General features: G+C 35.1%; 3 protein-coding genes and 1 pseudogene across 3 annotated transcripts; 3 read left to right on the plus strand and 1 right to left on the minus strand.

Moving 5' to 3' along the window:
* Positions 1–8: 8 nt before the first annotated feature.
* Positions 9–1,042, plus strand: LOC105643000 (uncharacterized). The gene is made up of 3 exons (XM_012228025.4): positions 9–165; positions 271–332; positions 611–1,042. Exons 1-3 carry the CDS (start codon positions 108–110, stop codon positions 737–739), a joined length of 249 nt encoding a protein of 82 aa, XP_012083415.1. The 5' UTR covers positions 9–107; the 3' UTR covers positions 740–1,042.
* A 4,711-nt stretch (positions 1,043–5,753) lies between these two features.
* On the plus strand, positions 5,754–10,351 carry LOC105643001 (AT-hook motif nuclear-localized protein 11). The gene is made up of 5 exons (XM_012228026.4): positions 5,754–7,539; positions 8,409–8,476; positions 9,074–9,205; positions 9,473–9,634; positions 9,928–10,351. The coding sequence occupies exons 1-5, from the start codon at positions 7,116–7,118 to the stop codon at positions 10,156–10,158; spliced, it is 1,017 nt and encodes a 338-aa protein (XP_012083416.1). The 5' UTR covers positions 5,754–7,115; the 3' UTR covers positions 10,159–10,351.
* A 141-nt stretch (positions 10,352–10,492) lies between these two features.
* Positions 10,493–11,257, plus strand: LOC149496554 (kiwellin-1 pseudogene; annotated as a pseudogene).
* A 188-nt stretch (positions 11,258–11,445) lies between these two features.
* LOC105643002 (multiple C2 domain and transmembrane region protein 5) lies at positions 11,446–16,170 on the minus strand. Its single transcript, XM_012228027.4, has 2 exons — positions 15,861–16,170; positions 11,446–14,778 (listed from the first exon to the last, which is right to left on the minus strand). Exon 2 carries the CDS (start codon positions 14,685–14,687, stop codon positions 11,610–11,612), a length of 3,078 nt encoding a protein of 1,025 aa, XP_012083417.1. The 5' UTR covers positions 14,688–14,778; positions 15,861–16,170; the 3' UTR covers positions 11,446–11,609.
* Positions 16,171–17,337: the final 1,167 nt, after the last annotated feature.

Below are 17,337 nucleotides of genomic sequence, written 5' to 3' on the forward strand. Positions count from 1 at the left end.
AATAATATAAAAATGAGAACTGCATTCGCTGATTAAGTTTTCTAGGGTTAGGGTTTAAGCGGCTCCGAAGAAATAAACAGAGTCATTTTGAAGATACAACAATCGAAATGTCGAAGAAGAACGATTTAGGTCGTAGAAAGAGACTGCACGAATTCGAGCTTCAAAGTAATTTCTCTCTCTATTCATATCAATCGTCTTTGTCTTGTTCGCGTGTTTCTCATTTAGCTCGTTGATTTATAGTTACTGTTGTTGTGTTTTGGTTCATTATAGGAGAAAAGGAACAGAAAGAAAAGAAAGAGAAGAAGCTTCAAGCAAAGAAGAATAAGATGAAAGTGAGTGTTATTTTCTTCAAATTACTGATCTTTTACTGGTTCTGTTTTGATTTCTGTTTTTTGCCTGCTGAGGGAAGAGAAGTATTAAAAATGTTGAATTTTTATTGGATTTGATTTCATTATCCTGCTGTGAAAACAGCTAAACTTTAATGTTCAATTAAAATAGTTTGGAATGGGAAGATTGATTAATGGATGATTGATTCCACATTTGATTCATATGAAATTATATATGTTACCACTTGAAGTTTTTGTCTTACTTTTTTCATATTTGAATTCAGCTTGACAGTAGTAACAAGACAAAGAAAAAGGGTGCTAGTGGGTTTTCAGTGAAGAAGAAAAAAGTGAAGACCAAATTGACTGCATTGGCAAAAGCTAAAGCTGCCCAGGCAATGGAGGTCGACAAATGACAAGTTAAATTCAAACTTAATGTCTTAGGCTTATGTCGATAGGCAGGCAAGTAAAAGAAGTCCATTGCTGTTGAATCGCAGCCTTCTGCAAGTTATAATTTTGACAAGTTGATATCTAGCATTGTCGTCGGTGTTCACATGATTGTTCCAATCAGTTTGCTTATGGAGATGAACATATGTCCTCACTGGAAAATTTTTGAATTTTATGATACTACAATGTTGCTATTGTTTACATATATGTCTGACGCAACTATACTGCGTAGTTTGTGAAAAATTGAAAGTGGTATTTCTCTTTTTGTGCTAGATGAGTGTATGGTTTTGCGTCAATAGGACAAGAGATGAAAATTCTACTGCTTGTGTGTGAGGTATGGCCTGACCAAAGTTAATTCTCACAAAGTAAACTACAAGGTTAACTCTTTCCAACTTTGGTTTTCGTTGCAAGCATGTAGATTACCATAAACAGTTGTTGAACAATTAACACATTTTCAAGTTTTTAGCCATCTTGCTCTATGTAGAGAAAATACAAATCTCTTGTAACATAAGATTTATGTCGTTAAACAAGTATGACGAGATGGTCTTCAATGATGAGAGGCTATGAAAGAACATTTGTATTGCTAAGAATCTGGTTGGAATAAAGATAGTTTACTGCTGTGAATGAGAATGGCAGTCCACTGATCATTCTCTTTCAAGAGAGTCGATGTCAAACTCAAACCTTTGCATCGGCTAAATAAGAGGTAAGGATCTCATGTGCTGGACAGATCTCAAAAGCCAACAAGAACTCGTGCCGATCATGATGCTGAGTGCAGTTAACAAGAAATAGTAAGTTCAGGTGAGATTGCAATTACTGGATTCTCGTAAATCTGTTGATTATGGTTGAAGAGCTTCTTCATAGGAACCAAGAATAACACAAGTTTTTTCAATAAATGGAGTCAGTTTTATGGCCGTTGGGAAGTTTCTTGGGTTCTCTATTTTGGTTATATCATTATCAACTATGTGCAAAAGACATGGTTGATTCTTAGCCAGAGCCAGAGGGATTGTCCTATCGTACTTGTTTTTCTATATTATAGAGGAGCTTTCTACCATGTGCATGCTCTTCAAAACTCGCTTAAACTCTTGATATTATTAATTGCGTGATTCAGTTCGATCATAATCATAAATGGGCCGTGATAGGCCCATGAAAGGATATTTGAAGGTTCCCAGCTATTATCAAAGCCATCTTTTCAGAGTTTGTCACTTTCATCCACTTGACGACAATTACAGGACTGTGGTGTACAAAAAAATGAAGTATGCAATTGGCAGATTTTATTAGAGGAACCAAATCTCATATCCTAGTCAGTACTAATCCATTTATCCATAAGAATAAGAAGAAAAAAAAAATATAAGACAAAAAGATTACTACTTTTTTTTTTAAAAAAAATATATATATATATATATATATATATATATATATATATATATATTAATTAAGATTAGACCGAATTTCCTAATCCATTCAAATATTTAATGATTGATGATATTTTAAAGGGCGACCTCACAGCTTATTTAAGGCAACATTGAAAGAGTTCCGAACAAAACAAGTAGGGTTTCTTAGTCAAAAGCAGCGGTTGTTTTATTCTTAAAAACACAGTTACACCTCAACAAATATAGGTTGAGGGTTGTTCCACCAACCAACATCATCTTGCTTTTCAACTCTTACGTCTTTTTCCTTTTTTCTATTTTTCTTTTATTCCTTTCCCACTTTCAAATTGTATATATGTCAAAATTAAAAACATTTTTTTTCTATTTTTTTGAATTCAGTACTATTTACCCTAACCAAATTCTTAACAGCATTCTTTCTGGTTGGCCTTTTTAGTTACTGTTGTTCCACTTGGTTTGAAATCTCGTACATTTGTCAATTCTTGTTCTTCTATGTTCTATCTTTTACCTTTGCTTATCTTGAACAGAGAAAAGAAGCCCACAAAATCTACTACTCAAAAAAAATCTTCTTCAATTTTGAATTGTACCGAGCGGGTTCCACCATCGATGCATGCCCAGTAAAAAATTTTCATACTCTCATTTGGCATCTGGAATTTATATTAGTAAAATCTATAAATTTACAGGCAATAAACCTTCAAATGGCATTGATCTTGACTTCTTAAGCATATTTCACATTTAAAATTTTTTTGATATTCAAAGTATAGCATGTGATTTGAAGTGATGCACATTTAATGTAAAAGAATCTGCTAGTGAATATACTGGGCCATATCAGTTTTCACTAATAAATATTCATGAAGGGTTTAGCTATATAAGTTTTCAGTTTATCATTTACCCATCAGAGAGAACTTCTTTCTTTTGAAGATTTAAGAGTGATGAAACTGAATTTTTTACTTATTTATCAACATAATTAGGGTACAATGCAAGATTTTGCTTTACTCTTAGAACAAAAGAGAAGAAAGAAGTACTCATAAGTCTTTAATAATTCGAATTAAAAATTGATAATATCAAGTAAGCAGAAAGAAGGTTCTATCGTAATTAATGAAACTTAAATTTGATCATTGTTGATTGCAGGTACTTTCCCATTTGCTTTCTTTTGACTAATCTTGTATTCTAATTCAAGTATAAATAATTCTTATACCAATCAGTAGTTTCATTTGGGTATTTTAAAACATTTAAAAAAAAAAAAAAAGAAAAGAAAAGTAAAGTAAAGGAAAAAGAAAGGTTCTGATAACATTTAAAATCACCTGTCTCGATATAGCAGAAACTCACTTTCTGGGTAACGAGTTTTTTACCAGACTCATCTGGTTCAAAGTTAGAACCAATTGGGTGGTCAATAACTCTTGTCAGGCTCCATTTTTATGTTAAGTCAACATCACAGTAAACATGTGCTTGTTGATAAAAATTGCATGTGGTAGGGTTATAACATCATTCACGTAACCTTCTGCTTTTCTGCCTTAACCAATCATTCACAGTTTTCACACTTTATACCTGAATTTAATCTCATCATATGATGATATATATTGTTCTTCTGTGTTCTTAATCTGCATTTCCAAAACCATGATATTTCCTATTCAAACCTCATATTAATCTTAATTATTAAAATAGTTTTCTTCTTTTGTATTGCTATGTAGAAATATCTCAAAAGGGTATAATTTATAAAGAAAAATAGATCAACAATGGCTATTTTTTTTATAAAGCCTGTGTTTTTACGCCATAACTGAATTTCGAATCCTTAACTTTATAGATAAAACTCGCTGTGTACATTTTGAAGATGTGGTTTTTTTAATCAAAAGTATAGTATTTGGGGTTAGATAACGAAAATGACGTGAGATAATGTTAAAAGCCAGACCAAGATTGTTGTCGAGTGTCATGACAAACATGGACAGGAATTAAAAAATTATGTATATACATATGAATTGAGGGTTTCAAAGGTACTTCCAATAGCAGGGGGTTGAGGATCCAATGTCTGGCCCAGGGAAAATAAAATTCCAAAATCTCATTCCTCAATCTATTAAAATAATAATCTTCCTTTTATAAAATAATTTATTTTTTATGGATTCTATATTTCTATATGGACAACATAACATTCCATATGATAATTATTTACGGTAGCTTTTATCTTTCTTCTATTTTACCAAAGTCAACTTTGACCCTCCATTCCCTAGAGGAGAATAAAGAAATCTTAATCTTTTTTTTTTATTATAAACTATTAGTTCATGTGACTATTACCCTTTAGTAATCATATTAAATATCAAATTAATTGAAATTTGTGAGTGTTGAACAAAAAATTATCATACCATAATTTCAAAAATCAAAAGTCCATCCCAATTTTCAATTGATTATATCTATTGCTAGACCCAAGAATTTGTTTTCTTTTTTTTTTTTTTTTTAAATTCATTGGCATGCACATTTCTTTCCTAATAATTCTAAAAAAAGAAAAAAAGAATAAATGAATTTCCTTTTCCTAATACAAAACCAAGGGGGTGGGTGACAGAAATAGGAAAGGGTGGGGGGTGAGAATATCAAGGCACCAAATAGATATTTTGGGTGGATGGGACTACCACAGGGCAGAGTTTAGTGGTAACAGAGAAAAGTCACATGCAAACAAAGTTCACCCTCTCTTCGGGCTGGGCCCCCTAACCCGTTTACATTGAGCTCATTCTTTTTACGTATTCCGTTAGCGCGTGGGCCATAAACCATTTAAGGAGGTCGTGCTCTCTATTGTATTAACCAATTAAATTAATTTTCTTTTTGAATAATTGAGATAACATTTCAAATCAAACCAGTCTTACAATTTTTGATTTTTAGTATTTGTCTTATTTGTTGGGAATTAGATTGCAAATTTTAGTTCAATTAATAATAAATATAGTAAATAAAATTTTAAATATTATAATATATTAATTTATAAAATATCCTTACGTGAATTTTTATAACTATAGCATCAACAATTGAAAATGAAAAATTTTTAATTTATTATTTTTATCTATTTGAAGAAAAATAATTAAAAAGTATTAGAATAATTATAATGAACCAAACTAATTTTAAATAATTATATTTTCTCCCAATTCTTTTGGTGAATTTATAAAATAATTCTTAGACATCTATTACGATTTATAGCCTAGTTTTATGTACTACTAAAAGACAACAGAATATACCTCAATAATGCTAAATTTTGATTTAAATAAAAGACTAAAAATTGAAATTAGAAACGTGACATACAGTACCTTTTTCATTATTATTATTTTTTATGTGGTTTATGAATATTTTTTACAATTTTATAAGAATTTGATAGTAGAATGAAGCAATTTTCACGCGCCGTAGGTGATCGTAGGACAGAAGGTAGTGACATAAGCTGATACAGATACAGAGTCGGCCGTATTTTCATTAATTTTCAAAAAGAAAAAAAAAAAGAAAAATTCAGTATTATCCACCAAGAAAGAGGCGCTTTTTTCTGTTCAAGTTTTTGTTTGTTTGTATAGAGAGCCTTCTCTCTTTAAGAACTCAGTAAAGTAAATCATCATCACTCGTAGGAGAAGAAAGATAAAGCTTTCAAGTTGCTTTATTATGTACATAATAGAGATAGAGAGAGAAAGATAAACAGCTTTATTGTGGCATACAGTACAGAGAGAGGTAGAGAAGGGAAAAAAAAAAAAAAAAAAAAAAGAGAGGAAGAGAGAGAAATGTGTACTCTAGAAATATGCATCGCGATAAGGACTTGTGTCAAAGAGCTTTTTTGTAGTAAGTAATTACTTCGCTTCATTACCCTTCTGGCCCCCTCCCTCTCTCTCCTTCTCTACCATTCTCAATTTCTGCCTTGATTCTGAACAAAACTGTTCGACTTTTACTTCCTCTCTCCAAGCTCATTTCAATCCTCTTCCTTCTTCTGGCTTTTGAGAGAGAGAGAGAGAGAGAGAGAGAGAGAGTTGAAAAGCGTTCGACTTTTAACCCACCCTTCATTACTCTTGAGTTATTACTCGCTTTTAGACTTGTTATTTCTTCGAAAGAGAGAGAAGGAGGGTTGCCTTTCAACTTCAAACTCGTGCGGTGTGCTTTCAGAACTGGGTTTTAGTTCTTTGGTGGCATTGACTCCAAATTTTGGTTTGAATTTGTGTTGGTCTTCGAGGCTTGCTGTTGGCTTATAAGATGCTTGGTGTTTAAGGTTTATGAGTGATGGGTTGGTGAGATTGTGGACCTGTTTCAGTTGTTTATCTTCGATATCAAGTCTTTCTTCTTGTTTCTTGTGATTTTGGTTTGGTAAGCTGTAAAAATAGCTTGCATTTTTGTCTTTTCCTTTAACTTCCTAGCTCTTTAGATTTCTCCTCTTTTATTTCTATTGCTTCCTTACGATTCCTGAATTTTTCTTTGATTCTGTTGCATCTGTTTATCTTTCTAATTTGTATACTTCTTTTCAAATCTAATTAGTTTTAGTATTTTACTGACAGTTTAGCTTTAACTTTGAAGTTTCTTCGAATCTAGGAGTTGTTTCCTCTTTTTTTATTTTTTATTTTTTTTTATTTTCATATCTCTAGACTTCAAAATCCTCTCGCGCTACTTTGACTGTGATCTTGAGGGTCCTCTTGTGCCCCATTCTTGAACAATGTGTCTTTTTGAGCTTTGCTTGGCTTCTTGAAGCACATTTTTCATCTTTAGAATGTGAAACTTATATGTGTTTTTCACGCCTTTCATATTCGTTCAAGATTTTGATTCATATATCCTTAGAAAAGAATCCTTCTTTATTGTGAAAAGAGGGTCTAAGAGTAACATTGTTTTAAATTCGTGCATTTTGGTGGAGTTCGACACTGAACCGAACTGTAAAGAAGATAGGAAAATCTAAATATTGCAATTTGTTGAAAATCGGGTCCAAATTTGCTTAAGAGACACTGTTGAGTATAGTAAATGCATGGATCGAAGGGATGCTATGGCGATATCTGGCTCTGCGTCATTCTACATGCAAAGAGGGATGCCTGGTTCTGGAACACAGTCTGGTTTAAGTGTATCGTCAGGCATCAATCCTTTAACTAATACAAATGTATCATTTCAATCTAATGTTGGAGCCAATACAATTGGATCTACATTACCAATAGAAACTTCAACAGCCATCCCAACTCATGGTGTTAATATGGGTGCACCATCTGGGATGCCACCGCCTGGTGAGCATGTGAAAAGGAAAAGGGGAAGGCCAAGAAAATATGGACCGGATGGGACTGTATCACTGGCATTATCTCCCTCATTGTCTACTCATCCTGGTACAATAATCCCAACCCAGAAACGGGGTCGAGGGCGGCCACCTGGGACTGGGAGGAAACAACAATTAGCTTCGCTTGGTAAGGTTTCTTTGGCAGAATTGCGTTCGTAATATATTTAAATAGAATATAATGAATTCACTGAATCTGATTGGACTCGTTAAAGCTTAATGGATATATTATTGCATTCTGACAGATAACCTCTTATTAAGTGCAGATTTTTAGCTAAAATTTACTCAAGCATTTTGATGCTTCTTTTCCAATGTCAACTTATCTTTTTTTCTAATCTTAACTAGATGATTTATTTGCTCGCTAATCATTCCAACATCTGCTTTAAGTACCTCTATAAGGTGGGAAGAATGTGTATATTGCAATTGAAAATGCCAGGATATGCAGTAACTAATTTTTCAAGAAGCCAGGGGCAAAATTCCTTAAATAGAACCTAAAATCTGCTAGATAGGTTGACTGTATATTTCTAGGCAGAATAAATAGGTTTATAGCTTTATGCTAACTTTAATAGCTCAACCTTTTGTCAACTGCAAAGAATATTTAAGTAGAAATTAGCAATGTCGAGTCTAGTGAGCCATTAATAAGATAAAACGCTAATGAGAAGCTATGTTGACAAGCCTATACATTTTTTAGTATTTAATTTTTTATTCTGTTGGTTAAACAAATGCAGATTCTGCTGGCCTTAATACCTAATAGAAGTGTTTGCTTTTTGATAGTTTCAAAATTTCTTACCTTTTTTCACTTTTTAATAGCATAACTCTACCCTGTTAAATGGGACCGTGTATCGGTGGGCCTATCTTGTGTTGTAATTGGTTAAGAGCAAGACTAATGACACCATGTATTGGTAGATTTATCTTAGACTTGTAATCTGAGTAGAAAAATCTTCTTTATGCTCTTTACTTGTTGGTGTTTGATAATGCAAATTGTAATTGTTTTGCTAGGTGAATGGCTGTCTGGTTCAGCTGGGATGGGTTTTACTCCACATATCATCACTATTGCAGTAGGAGAAGTATGCTGTTTTATCTTAAAAATCTGCCATTATAATCTAAATGCAAGTAGAAAATAATTATTATATAAAAAAACTGATCCTTCTATATAATTTATTATGCTGGGAAGATATGAATCATATGATGTGAACATACTGAGTGGCTGCAGTACACTGTATTCTTTGACTTCGTGTCAAAACTATTCTAATAAACGTGATGTGCCTAAGTATAGAGCATTAAATTATAGGAATAAGGGTACCCAAGATTTGAACTTTAGGACCACTTGCTTGAAGTTGAAGAGTTTTTGCGTCCAAACTAACAAATCACTAATGGGATCTCCCCGTGCTTGGTGGCATTTTCATTTGTGAACTTTCTTTGAATGGTATATGCTAAATTAACCAGAATAATGTACAGGAGAAAAATGTAATAGTGCCATTAATAGAAAATAGACAAACAGATAGTTTAAAAGGAAGGACTGACAAATGAAAGCAGTACTTGGTTTGGCCCTGTTATGCTTCTTAGTTTTAGTTTGGACCTGTGAGAGTCATCAGTTTGTAGTATGTCCTGGTTTGCTGGTTATACTTTTCTTTTGTATTGAAATTGCTCAACTTCTTGCATAGGACATTGCAACGAAAATAATGTCATTCTCACAGCAAGGGCCAAGAGCTATATGCATCTTGTCAGCAAATGGTGCTGTCTCTACTGTGACTCTTCGTCAGCCATCAACTTCTGGAGGCACCGTTACTTATGAGGTAACACATGGTCTTTTTTCTTTGGGTTGGTTCTCAGTTTTAGATGTTGCTAATAATATTTTGTTTACATTTTGAACATCAAAATAACATTAACCCAAGCTTTACCTCTAAACTAACTCTTTTGGTAAAACTATCCTCAGCTATTCAATGAGAAGTTTGGAAGTAGCTCCCTTGACTTTTAGGCCTTCCTTGGCTTTAGACATTCTTATCTAGCATTTGTGCATATCTGGTCAGTTCGGCTCGAAATTGTTTTGCTTTGTTCTGTAGGGGCGCTTTGAGATATTGTGCTTATCGGGGTCTTACTTGGTCACTAGCAATGGTGGCTCCCGTAATCGAACTGGTGGTTTGAGTGTCTCTCTTGCTAGTCCTGATGGTCGTGTTATTGGCGGAGGCGTAGGAGGGGTGCTCATTGCAGCAAGCCCTGTTCAGGTAACTTCTTGCTTTTACCAGACTCTATTGTATTCTGTGCTTTACATAAATGATCATCATCTGTTTGAATCGAATTATTCATAAAACCTGTTGATGACAAGAACAAGTGAATATAGCATCCCTGTTATGTGAATGCTAAGATAGTCTAATGCTATTTCAGTTGGCAAGAGTACATTGTGAACCTAAGTATTCAGCTATTTGGCATAGTTACATATTTAATTTGGAACTGAAGTACAAGTTGACACGCTCTAGTTGTCTTCTACAATGATTTACTTATTGATGCACATGCTCAGGTGATAGTAGGAAGTTTCATATGGGGTGGTTCAAAGACAAAGAATAAGAAAGGAGAAGGTCCAGATGGTGCCAGAGACCTGGATCATCAGACGGTTGAGAATCCAATAACTCCAACTAGTGTTCAACCCAGCCAGAACCTTCCTCCAACATCTTCAGTGGGTTTATGGCCTGGTTCACAGTCTATGGATATGCGCAACACGCATGTAGACATTGACTTGATGCGCGGATGATAAATTTTCTATTAATTGTTTCAAGGGCAATGTATATATATTCCACTGTATCAGCACCACTTTGAATCTCATCTTCTGAAGTCCAGTGATGAAGATCGAAGTCAGCTGATTATGAGCGGAAGGCATTTAACCTTTAACAGACCATGGATTGTACTCATTTTGCAGCTTAATGACAACTAGTTAGATATTTCAATTCTCGTGAATTTAACTCGATGATCAGTTCTTGAGAGAAAGATATTCAATGTTGATTTGAAATTATTAGTAGGCAGTATTATTGTTTACAGTTCTCTTCTCAAAAATTGAATGTGTCGTTAATTAATCTGTCTGGTCATTGAAATCTGCAAATTTTTGGGTTTTGTTACAGAATTTTATGCCATTATATACATTCTACAAAAATAATTAGTATCTCTGGAGGGATAAGACTTGCTTACCCTAGCACTTTAGTAAATCTTTCCCTTTTAACAATAATTAGTACCTTCTACATAAATTTACTTAAATAAGATGGTTTCGTACCCTAATTTTCACAATTTATTAAATATTTTAATCTTTTATATCCACAAATCTACAGAATCTCAAATTTGCAAGCCTAGTGGCAGATAAGGGGCAAAAAGCCTCCTCCAGGGCAATGCAACCAAGAATACGAGTCTGATTGTTGTGTAAATGGTGAACTTCACACAACCTATAAATGTTCACGGCCAGTTACTGGTCATACAAAAGCAACACTAACATCGAACAGTTCTGCATCAGGCGGCGATGGTAGTAGCCCATCTGAATGTGATAACTATCATCTGGGTGGTAGCTCTTTCCACAGGTGGTTTGTTAACAAAAAAAGATGTTTGGACTATATTACAATATATGACAATAGAAAGACTGTTAAAGCTAAAATAGTTGATGAGTTTGACTCTACCCTGGAATGTGATTCTGAATATGATTTTCAACCTCCTTGCCAAAACAATGTTGTTGATGCTTCACCGGCACTTTGAAAAGCCCTAGGCATTTCTGATCCGGAAAATGTAGGAAGCCTTAGGCATTTCCGAACCGGAAAATGTGAGACCGATATATGTTGCTCTGATGCTTAATTAATTAATACATACATATCTATAACTATGATTTCCGATGTAATTTACTGTTTAGCAGGTGTATACTGTTTGTCAAAACGTTTTAACTGAGATCTGCCATTGCTGGCACAAAATATCGAGCCATCAGAATTATGGAACCACACAGCACTACCTTTTACAGGACTATGAAAATAACAAGCACCCATTCTTTTGTTGAATGATATCAACATTGAAATACCAAATCTCTACCATTTAACTTTAATTTATCAATATGTATGTATACGTTTGGATGGGAGGACACATCAAACAGAAAATAACAAGACACGGCAAAGCTTTAGATGCATCACCAAACAAAACCAGAATCTGATACAAAACAAAACTCCATTTACCTATTCACAACATGCTATCAGTCCTAGCTGGCAGTCGACGGAAGAAATTAATTGGTGCTGAGGGTGTCCTATGCCGGAATCTAGGATGCCTCATATGGTAAAATCCTCCCACAAGAGCTAGCACCTGGAAGGGTGTTGCATACAATACAATGGCAGCCACTAGACAAAATGTCACAAATATAGCTGTAGCCCGAGGATCCCGCCAACTTAGTAGTGACTGAATCCTCTCTCCTTGAGTAGCCATATCACCCACCACAGTCTGGATCCTCCCAGCCACACTCCTTAGCCGATCATACCTCATACGGACTATCTCTGCGCTCCGGGTTGTTGGAAATGTATCAAACTCTTCATCAAGCTCATCAGGGTGCACAGCATCTGCACATGAAATTCTTGTATTCATGTGTGGAGGGTATCTTGGTCGGAACCGATAATTCCAAAGCCCTATTAAAAACATATATAGAAACACAGTTGGCAGAATTAGTTCTGGAAAGCAGACAAGCATCACGAAGAGGAGGTGTACTAGCACAGTAGTGATTGGGTTTCTCCACATGCATACTTCACCAAACCATTTCCCAACAGCAAATAATCCAGAGAAAACTGACATCAGCCTGAAGAAGTTTGCTTTGCTGCGCCTCATGCTCCAGAGATGAGAGTCTGCATCGGACATGTATTCAACTACTTCTCTCCTAAGAGGAGGTTCTGCCCGACTAAGCCGAGCAGCCACTATATTGACTGCTTGGTGGCGCAACATGTCCTGCTGCATCACAGTCAATGGCCTGACATAATGCATCTTTGGCAAAAGGGGACGCGAGTATAGAAACATCATGTTTGCCAATGATGCGGATGAAAATCGTATTGCCAGATGTATTTCTCCCATCTTCTTGACACCAGAAGGGTGAAGTACTAACAGTGGATAAGAGTGTGTATAAACCCGGCCAGTTTCTAGAGTAGAGAGGCGTATCCGAACCTTACCAATTTTGACATCCTTGTTACCATTTGAACCACCAATTTGGCTGTTGTCAAAGACTCCCACAGTAAGAACTGTTGCAGTATCATACACCTCCCAAGTGTACTGTTCATTGTATTTCGGACTAAGGCTGTTGATTATGGTTCTAGTACGAATCCATTTGTGACCATACTTAGCTACACAGTATGTATCTGATGTACCTTTTCCTTCCCTTGTTTTCATCGGGTGGAGTCCATCAGCATTTAGAACACCAAGCTCCAAGACTCCTATTGATGGCTTCCACAGCTGCTTTGCTGTTGGTCGAAGATCGCTACTGTGATGAGTTGATTCATCAAGCACATGGTAACCTCCATCAAGAACAATACGGAGATGAAGCCTACTAGAGAACTTATCTTTCTTAGCCTGATGCTCATCCATGGCAGCTGAAATGGACTTTTCAAGGTTGAACCACCGGCTACGAATAATTCGATCATCAGCACGCCTTTCAACAGAGTTCAATGGTATAACAACCTTGCCAATGCTCTCATCTTTGTTTGGGCCAACACGATCTTCAACTGAAAGAATCAAATGATCTTCAAAGGGCTCAGCAGCAACGAACATTAAATCCTCATTCCATACTGGGTTCATTGTTCGAGTTTGGACAGTCTTTGTTTTCAAGACCTGGTTACCAATCTGTACCTTAATATAAGCATCTGGGAACCGATTCCTATCAGAAAGAACCAGGTCTTGCGCCTCAATCACATTAACACGGACATACCATAACCTTGGAGAATGGTAAACTTTTGAGCGTATATGTGTAGAGATAGCGGAGGAAGAGGAACTATCAGTGGGAGTAACTGCATCAGAGTGCCAAGCATCAGGAAATGCCTCGTCAGCTTGAGTACCGTACCAGACAGCAAGCATCAGCTCTCCTTTTACTTTATCTCCTTTCTTGTCTTCAAGCCTATACCATTCTGGCGCCAGTGGGCTATCAGGCGGAACCCGTGTCGGAATCTCGTTCATGTCAAATCTTACAATCCCAACAAAATCATCTTTCACCAGATCCTTATCCTTGACTACAACTTCCAGCACAGATGATTGCATTCTCTCCCTTGCAAAGGCAAAAACTTCATTCCACTCGGGATTTTGCTGCTTCTCAAAGTATTTTGTAATTCCTTTGTAGTTCCCAACTCTTACTTCAACGTAAGGGTCAAGGCTCCCTGTCACATCCATGGTGGGAAGATCACGAGCTTTTACAACTCGTACAAAAAGGTACCTCATTTGTTCAACAAGATCATAAGTACTGGTCATCCTGTCCCCACGAATGACTCGTCCTCCAACGATTTGTCCCCCTCCAAGGAAAGGACTAGTCTCTTTGAGGGCATAATCAGCAGGTTGTGATGATGAATCAGAGAACATGCGAACAATTTTTGGGCCCTGAGGTTCAGATCTCATCTCATGAGTCCCATAGTTCATTGATTGCGGGACAGCTGCTGCTGCTGCAGAGACAAATTGCTGTGACATTGGTTGTTGCTGTGGCACTGGCTGTGGCTGCGGCTGTGGCTGGCCAGAGTTTGGAAGGTGATGAAATGTATGCCTGGACTCATTCTTGTCACCAGTGAACAGTTTAGAGACTGAGTCTGCAATCTTTTGCTCTGGTGCTTGAGCTTGGGTTGAACGCGAATCTGTAAAAACAGAGGACTCCATTGCAGGAAGTGGGTTTGAGGATCTTATTGCAGGATTATCAGTTACAAACACTTTCAGACCAAGCTCTCCTTTGACGCGAGAAAAAATGCCCCGTTTTTCCAGAGGGTAATGCAAAACAACAGCATCGGAGTAGGGGACAAATGATGTCCCAGTGAGGCGAACCTTGCCGAGGAAAGATTTGGAATTGTTTTCTTTAGTATGGTTATAAACATATGCTTCAAGAGTGAGGTTGGATAGGTTGTTTGGATCAGATACGTTGAAATAGAAGTTCTCATTCCAAACCGGATTGAGATCTTTCTCTTTAATAGTAGTGCGAAATTTCTGATGATCAAAATGAAGCTCCACAAATGCACTAGCTGAACCCTGCCCATCTTTGGGCATAAGGTCATGGGCACTCACAACTTCCACTCCTAGCTTGAGATTACTCATTGAAATTTATTTTACCAAATAAATAAAGATCACTAATGAGGGAGAATGATAAGCAGCTCCTTGCAGAAATTGTCAGGAAACAAGCAAATACCTGAAATGGAGGAAAAAAATAAACAGTTCAATCCTAAAAACCTTCTGGCTGCTAAAGAAAAATGAAAACAGAAAGTAGGAAGACTTCAAATGAAAAACAGGACAAACGCAGTAAAATAAGAACTGAACATTAACAATATATGCATCTATATGAAGAAAATTTGAGGTCAATATATCACAACCAACAATTATTTCAGCGGAAACTGTAATGAAACATTACATAGCATACGGAAAAACCAATCTCAAGCTTCAAGCTATAAGAAACAATCAGACACAATTAGTTCCACTTTTAAAAAGATGGACTTTTCCCAGCAAGTAAAAATTAAAAAGAAAAAGAAAAGGGCAGATTCCCTCAGAAAGTTTCAAGGCTTCAGCTTCTAATTATTACTCACAATAATGAATCACAAAAAAAAGGGAAGGATGGAAAAGGCGTCAAGTCCTTTTGCTTATCTAGATTCCAAGTATAATTTACCAATGGAATTTTTTAATTTCCTTTTCCATATTCTCAATAACCAAAAAGGAGGACATGAATATCTCGGAATCAACACAGCTTTGACAATATTCAGGGCCACCAGACGGATGTCCCTTATCTGGATTTTTTTTCCATTTTTGCTTTTATTTATTGCAATTTCAAAAAGAAAACGGAAAAAATGTGCAAATTTACCCAGAAAAAAAAATATAAAGAGGCTTCATTTATTAGAGTACCTTACTTTATACTCATTAAATTTAAGTTAAAGCGTACTCACCAAAAAATTTATATTAAAGCCAACTACGCTATTCCGTCAAAGGGGAAAAAAATTGCAAATTTTTTCTTTCCAAACAAACAGAAAAATTTTTCATTTTAGAAATAGGCCGAAAAAAAAAAAAAAGAAGAAACAAGCATTGTGCACTGAACTTAATAAAAAAAACCCAAATTTCTCAAATTCCTTCAACGATCAAAAAAAATCATTGCTCAAAAAACCCATATCGGGTATTAAGCATGGAGCAAACACATAACAGCATTCGTTTAAAGCCGATGAAACCCAAGAAGCACATCAAGAAATTAACAAACCAAAAATTAACCAAAAGAAAGACCCAACTCACCTCTTTCTAAGCTTGAAGAGTAGAGTTGAGAAGGTGAGGAAAGGTACACGGTGAGGTATTTCGGACCAAAAAACAAGAGTCTTAAAGGAGAAGAATTGGTAGAGAGATGAAAAAAATGAAATGAAATGAACGTTGAGAATTTACGGATGGTTCATGCGATGATTCGCAGAGAGAGAGAGAGATAGGGAAATTTTGGAAAGAGAAAGGAAAGAGACGGAGTCGTCGAAAACGAGTTAAATGTTCGGTTTTTCATTGACGAAGAAAAATATATACAAATTATAAAGAGAGTACACAGTAAAGAAAGATGCAGTAGTCAAGTCGAGTCGTCTTGTTACTTGTTTCCGTTTCGTTTTCTTGCTTGCTTCCAGCAACCTGATTACTGTCTACTGATATACGATAGATAATACTACGAAAATGTGAAATTTTTTTATTATTATTCTTTTACCACGGTGCGGTCCACTACATTAGTCGTCGCATAATCTCGACACGTGGGACGATTTGTTTGGTTTGTTGCATTTTTATGGGCAGGCTTTCCATATTTTTGTCCTTTTTTATTTTGTTTTAATTAACAACGGTAAAGAATGAGTTGTTCAAAGAATCACAAGGCAATCCCGTTTTTTCATATGCCTATCCTTAACCATTTCTGTTCACAAAAATAAATAAATAAAAATTAATAATTTGAAGTTTAAAATTTTAAGCCATGTCCTCAAACACATGCTAAACCAAGATACGATACAACTTTTATTACAGTGGATTAAAATATTTAAAATACTTTTATATTTATTTTACCCATCACACGAATTTACTGAAGGAATTTTAGATATTTTAATTGATTATAATAAAAATTGTGTCAAATGTAAATTAGGTCAAAATAGTTTGTTTTTAAGTAAAATTAAAATAAAAAAATAGAGTAAAGGCTATCCTTATCATTTTTTTAACAAAAAAAATATTTTTTTTATATGACCATAATGCCTCTCATTTCCAGAAAAGGGTTATAATAATAAAATAATAAATTAAAATTTGGATCTTATAAGAAGTACATGAAGTGATCAAAATTCATAGAAAAATCTATATATTTATTGAAAAATATCTTTTAAAAGGATGGGGAAGAATTCAATTATTGCGAAAGGGCAAGTCCTTCAAACTCTAGCGGCATCGTTAGTGGTAAAAATAAAAAATAAAACAATTAGTGGAAAGAAAGAGGCACATGAAAACCGAGAATGAAACGACAGATTTTGGTACACTTAGTGGCAGTTGGCAATGTCACATTGGCATCTGCTAAGCATCACACGCACACACACACACACCACAATTTCAGATTTTTTTTTTTTTTTATTTTTCCAAGGACAATATTTATTTTATAAAAAAATAAAATCACATAATAAAACCAAATATGATTTTATTCCTTTTTATAATTTTAAGTTTATTTTAATATAGATAAAAAAAAAATCATTTCAACATATGTACTTATTTTTTA

Source organism: Jatropha curcas, chromosome 5 (assembly GCF_041381405.1).
Source record: "Jatropha curcas cultivar XTBG-Jc1 chromosome 5, XTBG_Jcur_1.0, whole genome shotgun sequence".
Classification (NCBI taxonomy): Eukaryota; Viridiplantae; Streptophyta; class Magnoliopsida; order Malpighiales; family Euphorbiaceae; genus Jatropha; species Jatropha curcas.